Source organism: Nerophis lumbriciformis, linkage group LG19 (assembly GCF_033978685.3).
Source record: "Nerophis lumbriciformis linkage group LG19, RoL_Nlum_v2.1, whole genome shotgun sequence".
NCBI classification, from domain to species: domain Eukaryota; kingdom Metazoa; phylum Chordata; class Actinopteri; order Syngnathiformes; family Syngnathidae; genus Nerophis; species Nerophis lumbriciformis.
The window spans coordinates 12,551,179-12,566,922 of NC_084566.2; the positions used below are offsets into that span (position 1 = coordinate 12,551,179).

General features: G+C 40.4%; 2 protein-coding genes across 4 annotated transcripts in view; both read right to left on the bottom strand.

Annotated features, from left to right (window-relative positions):
- The window catches only part of LOC133618826 (long-chain-fatty-acid--CoA ligase 1-like), a 43,999-nt gene extending 36,540 nt beyond the window's left edge, over window positions 1-7,459 (bottom strand). Inside the window, exon 1 of one of the 2 annotated variants that reach the window (XM_061979568.1) lies at window positions 7,357-7,459. The gene's annotated coding sequence lies outside the window, so the exon portion shown is untranslated. The other variant, XM_061979570.2, reaches the window with a different exon arrangement.
- A 4,638-nt stretch (window positions 7,460-12,097) lies between these two features.
- The window catches only part of st3gal5 (ST3 beta-galactoside alpha-2,3-sialyltransferase 5), a 57,478-nt gene continuing 53,831 nt past the window's right edge, over window positions 12,098-15,744 (bottom strand). The window contains exon 8 of one of the 2 annotated variants that reach the window (XM_061979567.2): window positions 12,098-13,713. In XM_061979567.2, coding sequence (XP_061835551.1) covers window positions 13,456-13,713 — 258 coding nt within the window. In that variant the 3' untranslated portion in view covers window positions 12,098-13,455. The remainder of the gene's footprint in view (window positions 13,714-15,744) is intronic. The other variant, XM_061979566.1, reaches the window with a different exon arrangement.

Below are 15,744 nucleotides of genomic sequence, written 5' to 3' on the forward strand. Positions count from 1 at the left end.
CTTAAAAAGTTAAGCTTTAACTAAAGGCAAAAAATCATAAATGAAGCTTTCAACACATACACAATTTTAACATTTATAGTTATATTTTGATAAATATGGGAAAAACACGCTACTCGTAAACGGCGCGTGCAAAAGCAACAAACATGGCAGTAGACACAAAGTTAAATCATGAAATGCAATCTAACCTGAGCAAAAACGATACATATTTATCTGGGAGAGTCTTGAAACCAATGTCTTTGACTCAGCCACACACAAATATGTTGTAGACCTCCAGCTAACTGTATATCCATACACAGTGTGGAGCCGCTCCCCTAATTGAATAATCGTCACCTCCATTGTGGTAAATTTCTTAAAAGTAATATTATCACTGGAGGACGAGGTTAAACAGGTTACAGACTGAGTAAGAGCAAGCCAAGAGCAGGCATGCTAATTGCTAAGCTAGCCACTAAGCTAGCCTCAACAACACAAGAAATAAGTGCTTAGTAAAGTTTAAAAGGTGTAGATGGAAGGATGTTACAGCAGAAAGTAAGCAGCTATTAACTGAGTTAGAGAGAAGATACTATAACAACAACTGTTGTCCTGTTTTCTTTTGCTGTTTAGCAGACAGGCCTTATATGTAAGGAGAGGGCGGATTGATTTATAAATCGGTAGTGTTAAAGTTAAAAGTTAAAGTACCACTGATAGTCACACACACCCTAGGTGTGGTGAAATTACCCTCTGCATTTGAGCCATCCCCTTGTTCCACCCCCTGGGAGGTGAGGGGAGCAGTGAGCAGCAGCAGTGGCAGCGCTCTGGAATCATGTTGATACCAAAAGTAGCACCAGTATAGAATTTGATCATACTAGGAACTAATAACTAATATTTAAACTAAGGAACTGGTTTAAATATTGTGTTTATATTGTTATACTGTCAGTAGCAATCACCATCAATATGTTTTAACATTTACAGCCAACACATGTGACCGGTATCAGTATTAGTATCGTCCAATCTCACGCATGGATGATCGTATCGAAATCAGCAGCATATAGCCTTGATTGAAACCTCCCTATTTAGGATGTTAAAAAATTCTTGACATTGTAATTACCAATGGTAAAAATACTAAAGACAAATAAAAGTTACAGGTACTTGCATTTCTATGATATATTATCATAACATTTTATCTGGCGACAATAGCTATGGAAACCCTGGTAGTCAAAATTAATTCACAAATCTTAGTCTAAATCGCTCAAAATGCAGAAAATGCAGTCACAGTCATCGTGGGAAGGGAGACACTTATCTTGGAGGTCTGTTTTCAAGTTGTTATCATGATAAATGGATTATACTTGTGTAGCACTTTTCTACCTTCAAGGTACTCAAAGCTCTTTGACACTCCTACCACATTTACCTACTTATGACGCAGCATCAGAAGCAACTAGGGGTTCGGTATCTTGCTCAAATATATTTCAACATGGCCAACCACTCAACCACTTGAGCCATGGTAACCTGCAGTGTCGCATATTTTCCGAATGATCATGCCGTCTTCCAAATGTCAGAGTCCATGTTTGAATTAATGTTTTTTAATCAAACACCGCTCTGTTGCTGGCGGCACTCATGCAGTCCCATTATGAACCTACTACCTCCATGCTTGACTGCAGACAAGACACAATGATCAATAGATCTTCTGTACTCTTCATCAGGGTTCTACCACACATGTTGGACGCTATCTGAGCCCAACAGGTTTATCTCAATTTCATCAGTTCATGTTCTGAGACTGCTTGTCTTCAACAAACTGTTTGATATTAAACAATGTTTCTCTCTCCCAGTCCTGTAGACCAACATGATGCAGTGTGATGTACAGTGCATCTGGAAAGTATTCAGAGCGCTTCACTTTTTCCACATTTTGTTATGCGACAACCTTATTCCAGAACGAAATCAATTCATTTTTGTTCTCAAAATTATACACTTAATACCCCATCATGACAACGCAGACATTTTTTCAAAAAAACATTTTGCGAATTTATTAAAAATAAGAAACTACAAAAATCACATATACATAAGTCTTCACAGCCTTGGCTCAATACTTTGTTGATGCACCTTTGGCAGCAATTACAGCCTCAAGTATTTTTTAATACGATGCCACAAGCTTGGCACACCTATCTTTGGTTAGTTTTGCCCATTCCTCTTTGCCTATTCCTCTTTGCAGCACTTCTCAAGCTCCATTAGGTTGGTTGAGAAACATTGGTTTCATCCTGGATGTCTCTGTACATTGCTGCATTCATCTTAGTCGAGTCAAGGAGGTCAGGTCCCTCTGTCAGAGCTGCAGCATTCCTCTATGGAAAGAAGAGAACCTTCCAGAAGGATAAGCAGCAAACCACCAACCAGGCGTGTATGGTAGAGTGGCCAGACGGAAGCCATTTCTTAGTAAAAAGTGTGCCACAATGCACCTGAGAGACTCTCAGACCATTAAAAAACTAAACTCACTGGTCTGCTGAGACAAAGATTGAACTCTTTGGTGTGAATGCCAAGCATCATGTTTGGAGGAAACCAGGCACCACCATCACTACAGTGAAGCATGGTGGTGGCAGCATCATGCTGTGGGGACATTTTTCAGCAGCAAGAACTGGGAAACTAGTCAGGATAGAGGGAAAGATGAATGCAGCAATGTACAGAGATATCCTGGATGAAAACCAACGCTTCCCGTCCAACCTGATGGAGCTTGGGAAATGCTGAAAAGAAGAATGGGCGAAAGATGTGTGCCAAGCTTGTGGCATCGTATTCAAAATGACTTAAGGTTGTAATTTCTTCCAAAGGCGAATCAACAAAGTATTGAGCAAATTATGTCAATAATAATTATGTTCAAGTGTTTCTGTATTTTTTTTAATTTTTAATAAATATGCAAAATGATAAAAAAAAAACTCTTGACCTTGTCATTATGGGGTATTTAATTGATGTGGTAGCGGCACAGTGCTACAACCAAACATTGGATAAATACTCAACTTTGTCTCGCCTACGGACGGTGAGGCAGGGACGAAGACTGATTGAAAGAGGGTCGGCGGGCTTCCACATGATGACTGGATGACCTGTCTGGGCTGAATCCCTTTTTGATTGGCAGCAAAATGAGCGAATCAGCAATCTTGAAATATAAAACACTGCCAAAGCATTTTTCAACTTTCCTTCCGTTGTGCCTGTTGATATGTTACATCTTTTTTTTGTTTTGTTATTGGAAACTGTAATCATGTTTAAAGAGTAGCTGAAATATAGCTTCTCCTACCTGAAAGACCAGCAGCTGCCACTGGTATGCTGCCTTTGTTACATTGTACAACAACAATTATAAAAATAGAGCAAAACGATACAACAAAAATATGTTAATACTAACTACTAATAACACAGACTTGTTTTTAAATATATGTAAATAACTTTAGCATATATATATATATATATATATATATATATATATATATATATATATATATGCATAATCAACAATTATGCAAATGATATGATGACGTTTCACTGACCACGATCCCATCCACGGGAATACTGTAGAATTTAGCATTTTGTGAAATAAAGAACAACAAACTGAGAATCTGTCTGAGCCGCCATTACTTGGGATGTTAAAATACTGACTAACGGCACAGCACGCAGACGGTCCCGGGTGTTGACGTTACATAGCTTTTAAGTTTAGATTTAACATTTAGGTTTGGATTTAAGTTTACAGTCAAGATTTAGGTTTAGATGTAACATATAGATTTATATCTAAGAATAAATAGCATTGCTATACTTGGTATTGTTACTGTCGATATTTGTATTGATCCGCCCACCTGTGTACATCCAAGATCTTTAGCGGTCAGCATGGCTTATTGTGTGTAGTGTACCATGTTAGCCAGTCATTGTTCTCCAGTAACAATGATACTTGTAAGAAACGTAAGTTTATTTGCTGCCATGGAGGCGAGAATTAATGACTTAGTAACAGAGGGACGTTAGCCGCTAGTGAGGACGCTACATTGTGTTGAGGACGCGGCGGTTTGCTTGTCTGCTGTCAAATATTTGGAACACAGCTAGATTGTGTCACCAACATGACGGTACAGTATTTAAAGCTCTATCATCATACAAATATAAATCATTTATATCATATAGTGTGTATATTACGCAGCCCAAAAAAGCACAATAAGATTAACAGTTCAACCTCTGATGTAACACACTTATGATAAATGATAATGATAAATGGGTTATACTTGTATAGCGCTTTTCTACCTTCAAGGTACTCAAAGCGCTTTGACAGTATCACCACATTCACCCATTCACACACACATTCACACACTGATGGCGGGAGCTGCCATGCAAGGCGCTAACCAGCAATAAGCACGAATTCCACAGGACGGTTTAAAATTACACCACTTTTAAGATTAGTACTTGTTTCCACTTACCGCCAGCATCTCCAATGAGAAAGTAGATTGTCCATTCAAACAAATTATGTTACTAGCATCAGATTGCTAGTGATTAAAGTGTATTATTTAACTCATATTATGTTCTACGTATAGTGAATGATCCTATTCATCTTGGAGAAAGCAAACCCTCAAGTTTGAGTACACAGTGGTATTTCAGGTTGAGCACATGATAAGATAAGTTAGTTAGATATTCGCAGGTGAATTGGATCACTTCTCATAGGAAGGAGGCCCTAATTGGGACTTCGGAATGCAAAAGTGATAGCCATATCCTTGAGAGCAGACTACCTGTCTAGTTCAAACACCCACATTTAAGTTATGACTTAAAGCAGTTGTCTTCCAGACACTTACACACGAACATCTCCTTTTATGGTCAGGTGGTGCTGTTTATAGACTTAGCGCACACCCAGACAGACAAAGAAGGAATATATAAAATGATGGTTTGGCTTCTCCGGGTAGGAATCCGCCATTTTTGACTAAGATTCCTCCGGGTACTGGAGACCTGTCCAAATGACGCTCACTTGTAATAAAGCAACTTTTGGTTCAGTAAAGCCTCTCAGACGTCTCTTTTGATTAAGCCACGCTGCCGTGTCACCTTTCGGTCCGGACGAGGATGATAAGACCAGAAATACACATCATGATATTAACGTGTACAGTATTTAACCAATAACAACATATCACAGGGCTAGAAGGTAACTTGTACAAACCGAACTATCAACCAATCACAAACAAGTTGCATTTAACTACAAACCTATCAACCAATCAACAACTGAAGTCACTAAACTACAGTCTATGTGAATTAGTACTTACAGTAGTACTTGCAGTATATTACAAACCCCATTTCCATATGAGTTGGAAAATTGTGTTGGATGTAAATATAAACAGAATACAATGATTTGCAAATCCTTTTCAACGCATATTCAATTGAATGCACTACAAAGAAAAAATATTTGATGTTCAAACTCATAAACTTTTTTTTTTTTTTTTGCAAATAATAATTAACTTAGAATTTCATGGCTGCAACACGTGCCAACGTAGTTGGGAAAGGGCATGTTCACCACTGTGTTACATGGCCTTTCCTTTTAACAATACTCAGTAAACGTTTGGGAACTGAGGAGACACATTTGTTAAGCTTCTCAGGTGGAATTCTTTCCCATTCTTGATTGATGTACAGCTTAAGTTGTTCAACAGTCCGGGGGTCTCTGTTGTGGTATTTTAGGCTTCATAATGCGCCACACATTTTCAATGGGAGACAGGTCTGGACTATAGGCAGGCCAGTCTAGTACCCGCACTCTTTTACTATGAAGCCACGTTGATGTAACACATGGCTTGGCATTGTCTTGCTGAAATAAGCAGGGGCGTCCATGGTAACTTTGTTTGGATGGCAACATATGTTGCTCCAAAACCTGTATATACCTTTCAGCATTAATGGCACCTTCACAGATGTGTAAGTTACCCATGTCTTGGGCACTAATACACCCCCATACTATCACAGATGCTGGCTTTTCAACTTTGCGCCTATAACAATCCGGATGGTTCTTTTCCTCTTTCGTCCGGAGGACACGACGTCCACAGTTTCCAAAAACATTTTGAAATGTGGACTCGTCAGACCACAGAACACTTTTCCACTTTATATCAGTCCATCTTAGATGAGCTAAGGACCAGCGAAGCCGACGGTGTTTCTGGGTGTTGTTGATAAACGGTTTTCGCCTTGCATAGGAGAGTTTTAACTTGCACTTACAGATGTAGCGACCAACTGTAGTTACTGACAGTGGGTTTCTGAAGTGTTCCTGAGCCCATGTGGTGATATCCTTTACACACTGATGTCGCTTGTTGATGCAGTACAGCCTGAGGGATCGAAGGTCACGGGCTTAGCTGCTTACGTCCAGTGATTTCTCCAGATTCTCTGAACCCTTTGATGATATTACGGACCGTAGATGGTGAAATCCCTAAATTCCTTGCAATAGCTGGTTGAGAAAGGTTTTTCTTAAACTGTTCAACAATTTGCTCATGCATTTGTTGACAAAGTGGTGACCCTCGCCCCATCCTTGTTTGTGAATGACTGAGCATTTCATGGAATCTACTTTTATACCCAATCATGGCACCCACATGTTCCCAATTTGCCTGTTCACCTGTGGGATGTTCCAAATAAGTGTTTGATGGGCATTCCTCAACTTTATCAGTATTTATTGCCACCTTTCCCAACTTCTTTGTCACGTGTTGCTGGTATCAAATTCTAAAGGTAATGATTATTTGCAAAAAAAAAACGTTTTATCAGTTTGAACATCAAATATATTGTCTTTGTAGCATATTCAACTGAATATGGGTTGAAAATGATTTGCAAATCATTGTATTCCGTTTATATTTACATCTAACACAATTTCCCAACTCATATGGAAACGGGGTTTGTATATGTTGCCATAACATGTGAGCAAGTACTGCATGCACATAACTGGCACACTATATTTTTTACCAATTCAATCAGAATCAATTCCTCAGAACAATTTAGGGAATTGTAACGGACCAATGGGAACAATATTTAATAATAATAATGATTATGTTGTCTTAAAACTGAGGACACTCTTTAAATCGAACTTAAAGTATCTTATGGTAAAAAACGGAGACATTTTAAAATTAAGCGTTATGCACATCATAATATTGTGGGTTCAGTGGAAAAAATACATGAAAACTCAGCAAGAGTAAATGAAGAGCAGTTTAGAGTGACAGTGCGAGTGTCGTACAACAATGAAAACGGCGCAGTTGTGCTGACCTTCCGACGTGAAGGATGTCAATACAGACTCGTTACTTGTGTTCCTAAAGCTACGTTCTCCATCAACTACGTTTAATTGGTTAATATCGTACATCAAAAATGTTTGTTTTCACTATTTTGGCTTGAAATGTGGTCAAATAAAAGTTTTAAGGAAGTGCCCACCTGTTAGTAGCGCTTGACCCGGCTTCTTCTTGTTGGCCACGAGACGTTGAGTGGGCGTGTCAGGAAATTCAACTTCCGGTCCAAGCTTTCAAAGTAAAACACGTCTTCGCTGCATTGATAGTCCTGTACTGTACTTTCGTGCGGCGACATTAGTTTCACTCCACTGGACACAGAAACACTTACTTCCAATTAATTATTAACCATTTTATTGTATTGTTTCAGCACTTTGACTGTAAAGACATGTATTTTTTTAACCAGTGTAATTTTATCACCTACAATATTGACATCACTGGAACAAATTAATACAAAAATATTGTCCAGGGTGTACCCTGCCTTCCGCCCGATTGTAGCTGAGATAGGCTCCAGCGCCCCCCGCGACCCCAAAGGGAATAAGCGGTAGAAATGGATGGATGGATATCATAAAACATGCTCCTCATGATCAGTTATTGTTTGTATGTGGTTGAGTCCAGCCTTGGCAAATATCTTTAGTACAATAAGTGAATTGAAGTAGGTTTTAAATAGATTACCAAATGTGTGCCTATAGTTAGCTACTTACAAGCGTCTCCGTATTCTTATATATATATATATATATATATATATATATATATATATATATATATATATATATATATATATATATATATATATATATATATATTATATATATATACAATCTTTAAAGCGTACAAATCCAAAGGTGATAGCAAGAAGCCCATTTGCTCCATGTCACAAGAAGTGGTGAAAGGTCAAATAGTACTAATCTAATCTAATTGCGTCATAGGTACACTTACAGTATCTGGGACAGCTTGCAAGATAACATTTGCATTATAAGGAAATATAGTAAGCAGGGGTGTCAGACTCATTTTAGCTCAGGAGCCGTATGGAGAAAAATCTGTGCACACGCGGGCCAGACTATTAAAATTATGGCATTACAACTAAAAAAATAAAGACAACATCAGATTATTTTCTTTGTCTTAATTTGGCCAAAAATAGAACAAACACATTCTGAAAATATTACAAAAAAAATATGGAAAAAACTATCGGCAGCAGTAAAGTTTAGATCCATGAAGAAAAGAAGAAAGTGAATGAATGTTTACAACGGATACATTTACATATGCATAAACATTTTCTTTTATATAATTTTTTAAAAAGAATTAAGTAACGTTAATGACAACCTTTTTCCAAAACACAATATAGAATGTGAGATATAACGGGTTAATGCATACATTTTTCATTTGTTTTCAAAACTGTTACAAAAAAGTGGGACCCCAAAAATTTACTGTAGTACCCAATTTTTATGACTTGATGGGGTTCCCAGGGACCCCATTTTCAAAATTCCTAGCGCCAAGACTGATGGAGTATTGGTGCGTGCAAAACAGCAGCAGGCGGCTGTGGCCTGTGGGCCGATTCTAATCAATACTAATACTAATCAAATATCATCCCATAGATAATTCACTTGTGGACCGGATCTGTCCCGGATCTGTCCCGCGAGCCTTGACTTTAGCACATAGGCAGTAGAGCAGGGGTGTCAAACTCAAATACAGAGTGGGCCAAAATTTAAACCTGAACAAAGCCGCGGGCCAAGGTTGAACAAATTAACCTTTTAATAGGGACCCAAACAAGTTTTGCGTTGAATATTGAACAGTACAGTACAGTGTTGCTAGAGCCGACCTGAAGAGAGGGATTAAAAAAGCAAAGGCGGACCACAGGAGGTGCATAGAGTCCCATCTGTCCAGCAAAAACTCACGGGAGGTGGGGCATTCATGACATCACGAACTTCAGAGGCTGCAATATGACAACTGCGGATCAGAGTGCGACACTGGCAGAGGAGCTTAACTGTTTCTTTGCCCGTTTCGAAACCCCCCAGCGACACTCATCTGCTCCAGCCCTGCCCCCCACCCCCCCCCACCGGGCTCCGGCGCCACTCCACTCACTGTACAGGAGCACAGTGTCAGACGAGTGCTCCTGGCTGTGAACCCCAGGAAGGCTACCGGACCAGACGGAGTACCTGGAAAGGTGCTCAGGACGTGCGCCCACCAGCTCGCTCCCCCCCTCACCAGGATCTTCAACCTCTCCCTGGCTCAGGCAGTCATCCCATCCTGCCTGAAGTCATCTACAATAATCCCGGTGCCGAAGAAGTCTCCCATCACCAGCCTGAATGATTACCGACCAGAGGCCCTCACTCCGGTAATCATGAAGTGCTTCGAGCGACTTGTTCTCCAGCACATCAAGGACCATATCCCTCCAGACTTCGACCCCCACCAGTTCGCATACCGGGCGAACAGGTCCACAGAGGACGCCATCGCTGTTGCTCTCCACTCTGCTCTGAACCACCTGGAGCAGCAGCAGAGCTACGTCCGGATGCTCTCTGTGGACTATAGCTCTGCCTTCAATACAATAATCCCGGACAGACTCTGCAATAAACTGGACACTCTTGGCCTCCCCCCTCTAACAAACGCCTGGATAAGGGACTTCCTAACGGACCGACCCCAGAATGTGAGACTTGGCCCGCACCTCTCATCCTCACGCACGCTGAGCATCGGCTCCCCACAGGGCTGTGTGCTGAGCCCCCTCCTCTACTGCCTTTACACCCATGACTGCAGTCCGGCCCACAGTGACAACCTTACCGTTATGTTCGCCGACGATACCACAGTGGTCGGGCTCATCTCCAGGGGTGACGAGGCTGCCTACAGAGAGGAGGTCCTGAAGCTGACGGCCTGGTCTTCGGAGAACAACCTCGCTCTCAACACCAGCAAGACCAGAGAGATCATCGTCGACTTCAGGAGGAGCAGCACCGACCCTGCCCCCCTCTACATCAACGGCGAGCGTGTAGAGAGGGTCCACACCTTTAGGTACCTTGGAGTCCACATCTCTAATGACTTCTCCTGGACAGTCAACACCACATCAATCATCAAGAAGGCTCAGCAGCGGCTACACTTCCTTAGAGTCCTCGGGAAGTACAACCTGAAGCCTGACCTGCTGCTGACCTTCTACCGCTCGTCCATCGAGAGCCTGCTGACCTACTGTATTACGGTATGGTACGGCAGCTGCACTGCAGCAGACAGGGAGAGGCTGCAAAGAGTGGTCAAGACGGCTCAGAAGATCATCGGCCGCCCTCTCCCCTCTCTGACGGACATCTACACCTCCCGCTGCCTCAACAGAGCCAGTGCCATCATCAAGGACAGCACCCACCCTGGCTCTGACCTGTTCCACCTGCTGCCCTCTGGGAAGCGCTACAGGTGCATTAAAACCAAAACAAACAGGCTAAAGAACAGCTTCTTCCCCAGGGCCATAACCATCCTGAACGGACTGCCCCATTGTCCCTCATAACTGCCTTCTCTTCGGTGCAATAACCCATTCCACCAACCACCCTGGTTTTTTTTTGGGTTTTTTTCATGTATATATTCATTTCACACCATATTCATTGCACTTCTACATTTTTTATATTTTTATATATTTGCACATTTTTTCTAGCATGCACACATCGCACTGTATAGAATGGCCTCAATCTCGTTACCTTGCGTAATGACAATAAAGCTGATTCTGATTCTGAACAAGCAAGGCTGCTGAGGGATCTTTCATTATCGATCGAAGTTGTTCATCGGTCATTATATCTCGTCCACCCGGACCACAGTCTTGGGGGCGTGCTTTAAAGGCACTGCGTTTATCGTCCTCCACGAGCTGTCGTCACGTCTGCTTTTCATCCATTCCAACAACGTGCCGGCCCGATCACAAAATATGTGCGACTTCAGCACGCAAACACAGTAAATGCCATGCATACTTGGCCAACAGCGATACAGGTTACACTGACGGTGCCCGTATAAATAACTTTAACACTGTTAGAAATATGCACCACACCGTGAATCCACACCAAACAAGAATGACAAACACATTTCGGGAGAACGTCGTACCGTAACACAACATAAACACAACTAAACAAATACCCAGAGTCCCATGCAGCCCTAACTCTTCCGGGTTGCAATATACACCCGCCCGCTACCACCAAACCCCCCCTTCTGTGCGTCGGATGAGGCGGGCGGGGTTGGGGGGCGGGGTTTGGTGGTAGCGGGGGTGTATATTGCAGCCCGGAAGAGTTAGGGCTGCATGGGATTTTGGGTATTTGTTTTGTTGTGTTACTGTGTGGATGTTCTCCCAAAATGTGTATGTCATTCTTGTTTGGTGTGGATTCACAGTGTGGCGCATATTTCTAAGAGTGTTAAAGTTATTTATACGGGCACCGTCAGTGTAACCTGTATCGCTGTTGCCAAGTATGCGTTGCATTGTGTGTGTGTGTGCGTGCTGAAATCAATCAATCAATGCATCAATCAATGTTTATTTATATAGCCCTAAATCACAAGTGTCTCAAAGGGCTGCACAAGCCACAACGACATCCTCGGTACAAAGCCCACATATTAAACCGCACATATTAAGTGGCTGGACTGGGTGAAAAGCGGACGTGACGATTTTTGGGAGGGGCACTGAAATTTGAGAGTCTCCCAGGAGGGTTGGCAAGTATGAGAATTAGCGGTGAATGCGGTGTTACTGCTCTAGTGTTAATTTGATATCGCCTCAAGGGCCAAGTGAAATTACGCGGGCCAAATTTGGCCCGCGGGCCAGAGTTTGACACTCATGCCTCAATATGTCAAAGTGAACTGCACAGTCAGCATTTTAAGTTTAGCAAGCTTGGAAAAATAGTGGGCAAATAAATAAATGACAAAACAAAGCCCAGTTAGAAATAAATGAAGCATTTTACACATAAACCAAGTTCATTCCCATCTTGCATGGATTAATTTATTTATTTAGGTCAAGAAGAACCACCAGTTATGAATGAGAACATCCATAGACAAGAACCACCAGTGTAAAAACATGTGCAAATTGTAGTTAAGGCTTTTTCAACACATCGTCATCAGTGCATGTCACAGCATACATTTCTTAAATATGAATTTGACCAAAGGATGGTCTCACTTCAGCTTAATTTTTTGCAAAATCACAAAAAACTTTATATTTAAACAAAAAACAGTTATGTTCCTCTCATTGATAAAGTATTTTTGTTAACAAGTAAATTTGTGCATTTTTTCAAACATTTAAGGAGTATTAAAAACAGCGATGCTCTTAACTTAAGAATGTGTCTAACTTTGAAATATCATACAAAAATCTTATTATTGTTCTGTTTTGTTACTCTTGTAAATATAAAAGTTTCTGAGCGATCAACTACTATTTCTTACAAATAAAACAGTCTTCGCTTACATGCATAATTCATTATTTCTAAAAAATAAAAATGAGTCTTTCGCTCTGATTGCTAATGGACAACAGGGAGCCAAGATAATATTTAGTGAAGGAATGTATTCATGTGTATAAATACAACATATATAGTTGCAAGAAAAAGTATGTGAACTCTTTGGGATTACTTGGAGTTCTGCATAAATTGGTCATAAAACGTGTTATGATCTTCAACAAAGCCACAACAATAGACTAAACCGCACAAAAAAATATAGGTTTTCATCTTTTTATTGAACACAACATGTAAACATTCACAGTGCAGGGTGGAAAACGACTGTCTCTTGTTGTGACTTTGATGAAGAGCAGAAGACATTTTATCACCTTGGGCGGGACACTTCACCCTTTGCCCCCGGTGCCACTCACACCGGTGAATTGAATGATGAATGACAGGTGGTGGTCGGAGGGGCCGTTGGCGCAAATTGCAGCCACGCTTCCATCAGTCTACCCCAGGGCAGCTGTGGCTATGAAAGTAGCTTACCACCACCAGGTGTGAACGAATGATGGGTTCTACATGTAAAGCGACTTTGGGTACTTAGAAAAGCGCTATATAAATCCCAGTTATTATTATTATTATTATTAATTCATGCAGAAATCCCAGTAATCCCAAAGGGTTCACATACTTTTTCTTGCAACTGTATACATACATATACATAGTGTTTTGTTACCAAAAATACAATTGGTGACTTTAATATTGGTCATATGTTTATAAAAAGCACAAAATATTTCAGTAAAAGCTTTACCTTGTTGGAACATTCCCACATTGCATTGTCATACTTTGTCCTTTGAAAACCCAGTGATGAGAAAGTGTACATTGCTATCTTATTGGGGGCAGAAGGAGCAGTGAATACCTCCCGTCAGGTCAGTGATGATTCCCTCTGTGATGAGGCTTTTGAGGATTTGTGTCTCCCGACTAACATTGTGCATCTTTTGCCACAGCATGGCACTCATGGACATTTGGTCATAGTAGTGCAGTGGCGCCTCCTGTTGGGCCAAGTTGTAGCCAAAGCCTGCCAAACTTACCTCGTCACACAGCAAACTAGCCAAATCCAGCGCGGAGACACCAAGGGTGGGTACATTCTGCACAATGAGACAACTCATTATTGCTTTGTCAGATCTATGTGATACTACAGTGCATTTGGAATTTATTCAGAGCGCTTTACTTTTTCCACATTTTGCTATGTTACAGGCAGTGTTGGGACTAACGCGTTACAAAGTAACGCGTTACTGTAACGCCGTTACTATCGGCGGTAACTAGTAATCTAACACGTTATTTTTTATATTCAGTAACTCCGTTACCGTTACTACATGATGCGTTACTGCGTTATTTTGCGTTATTTTTTTATGTAGTATCGGCTAGAAACTGAGAAGATCTGAGTGTTGCAGCGCTGCTGAAGAGGCGACAAAAAAGAGGCGCACCGCGCGCTGTCTGTGTGTACGTGTGTGTGTGTGTGTGGGAGGGGGCGTGTCTGTGTCTACTATCAAGACGTCATGGCGAACCCCGAAGCCGAGTATCTTAAAATGGAGATATTTTCAGTACGTTTCTTTTATCGACCACAAAGAAAAGAACATTTTAGTTGAATGTAAGTTTCAAATATGCTGAAACAGCGACAAAAACAACATGCTTCGACGAAGCTAGTAAAGAGACACACACTCACCTCCACTTCCAACAGCGGCTGGATTTTAACGAGGCACTGCACACTGAAGGTACACACACTCTGTCAATTCTCTTATATACTCTTTCATTTTAAACTTTTAGAGTGTTTGATTATCACATCACTCTAAATGTTTGGACTATAAAGTTCACAAACCTAAAGAGGGATACTAGTGGGCCAGGCTAATATTTCTTTTTCTCTAAACTAAGTGGGGAAATGTGTAGAGTGTTCTGGGCTTCAGACATGATTTTATTTCAGAATTCCTTGAGAAAACGCCTGGTTAGGCTTTATGTATGTAGTGTGTGCCTTTCTTGTTTTACAGCTATGTTGTTATTATGCTGTTTGTTACTTATGTATGTTAAGTTGCAGCTATTTAAAATAGTTTTGTCAATTTGTTCTGGTCTGAAACAAATTGGCCCTTTAAAACATATCTTTGTCTTTGTGTGTTGTATGTAGAGCACATTGCTTAGCAGAGTTCAGTGATGCAAATGCATGTCAAGTTGATCAACAGATTGTATTATTCTCCAGTGCAATAACAGTACTAAAATGAAGGCTAAAAGGGCATTAAATGGGGCCTTAAAAAAATAAAAAATAAATATATAAGTAACTAAATAGTTACTTTTCACAGTAACGCATTACTTTTTGGTTTAAGTAACTGAGTTAGTAACTGAGTTACTTTTGAAATAAAGTAACTAGTAACTGTAACTAGTTACTGGTTTTCAGTAACTAACCCAACACTGGTTACAGGCTTATTTCAAAATGGAATACATTTATTTTTGTCCTTAAATTTCTACAAACACAATGACTGAAATGGAAGTTTTTTTGTTTTTTCCCCCAAATTTATGTAAAAACACATGTACATAAGTATTCACAGTCTTGCAATACTTTGTTGATGCACTTTTGGCAGCAAAGAAGAATAGGCAAAACTGCCCGTAGGTGTGCTAAGCTTGTGGCATCGTATTTAAAAAGACTTGAGTCTGTAATTGTTGCCAAAGGTGCTCCAACAAAGTATTGAGCACATGCTGTGAATACTTATGTACATGTGATTTTATATTTCTTATTAAAACATTTTTTTGCAAAAAATAAAAATAAAATAAAATAAACATTTTCATACTGTTATTATGGGGTAATGTGTGTAGAATTTTGGTGCTGCAGGGGCTGCATTCTGTTTTGACTGAGCTATGAACCTACCGGAAATACAATTGCTGTTCTTTCTTCTAGCCATCCATAGCTTTTCTACATGTATGAATGATTCATTTATTTATAACTAAAACATTTTTTACTTATTAAACTGTCCCATGTGTGATGTCTGTAGGAGTGTTTTCATGCTTCGTGCTATCGTAATGTAATTCAGCTAGTGTCGTTAGCATAAGCAACTATGCTAACACATTTATGTGTCTTTGTTATTATTATTATTAACTCACAATGACATTCTTTTTCTATTGTTTCAGTTTCG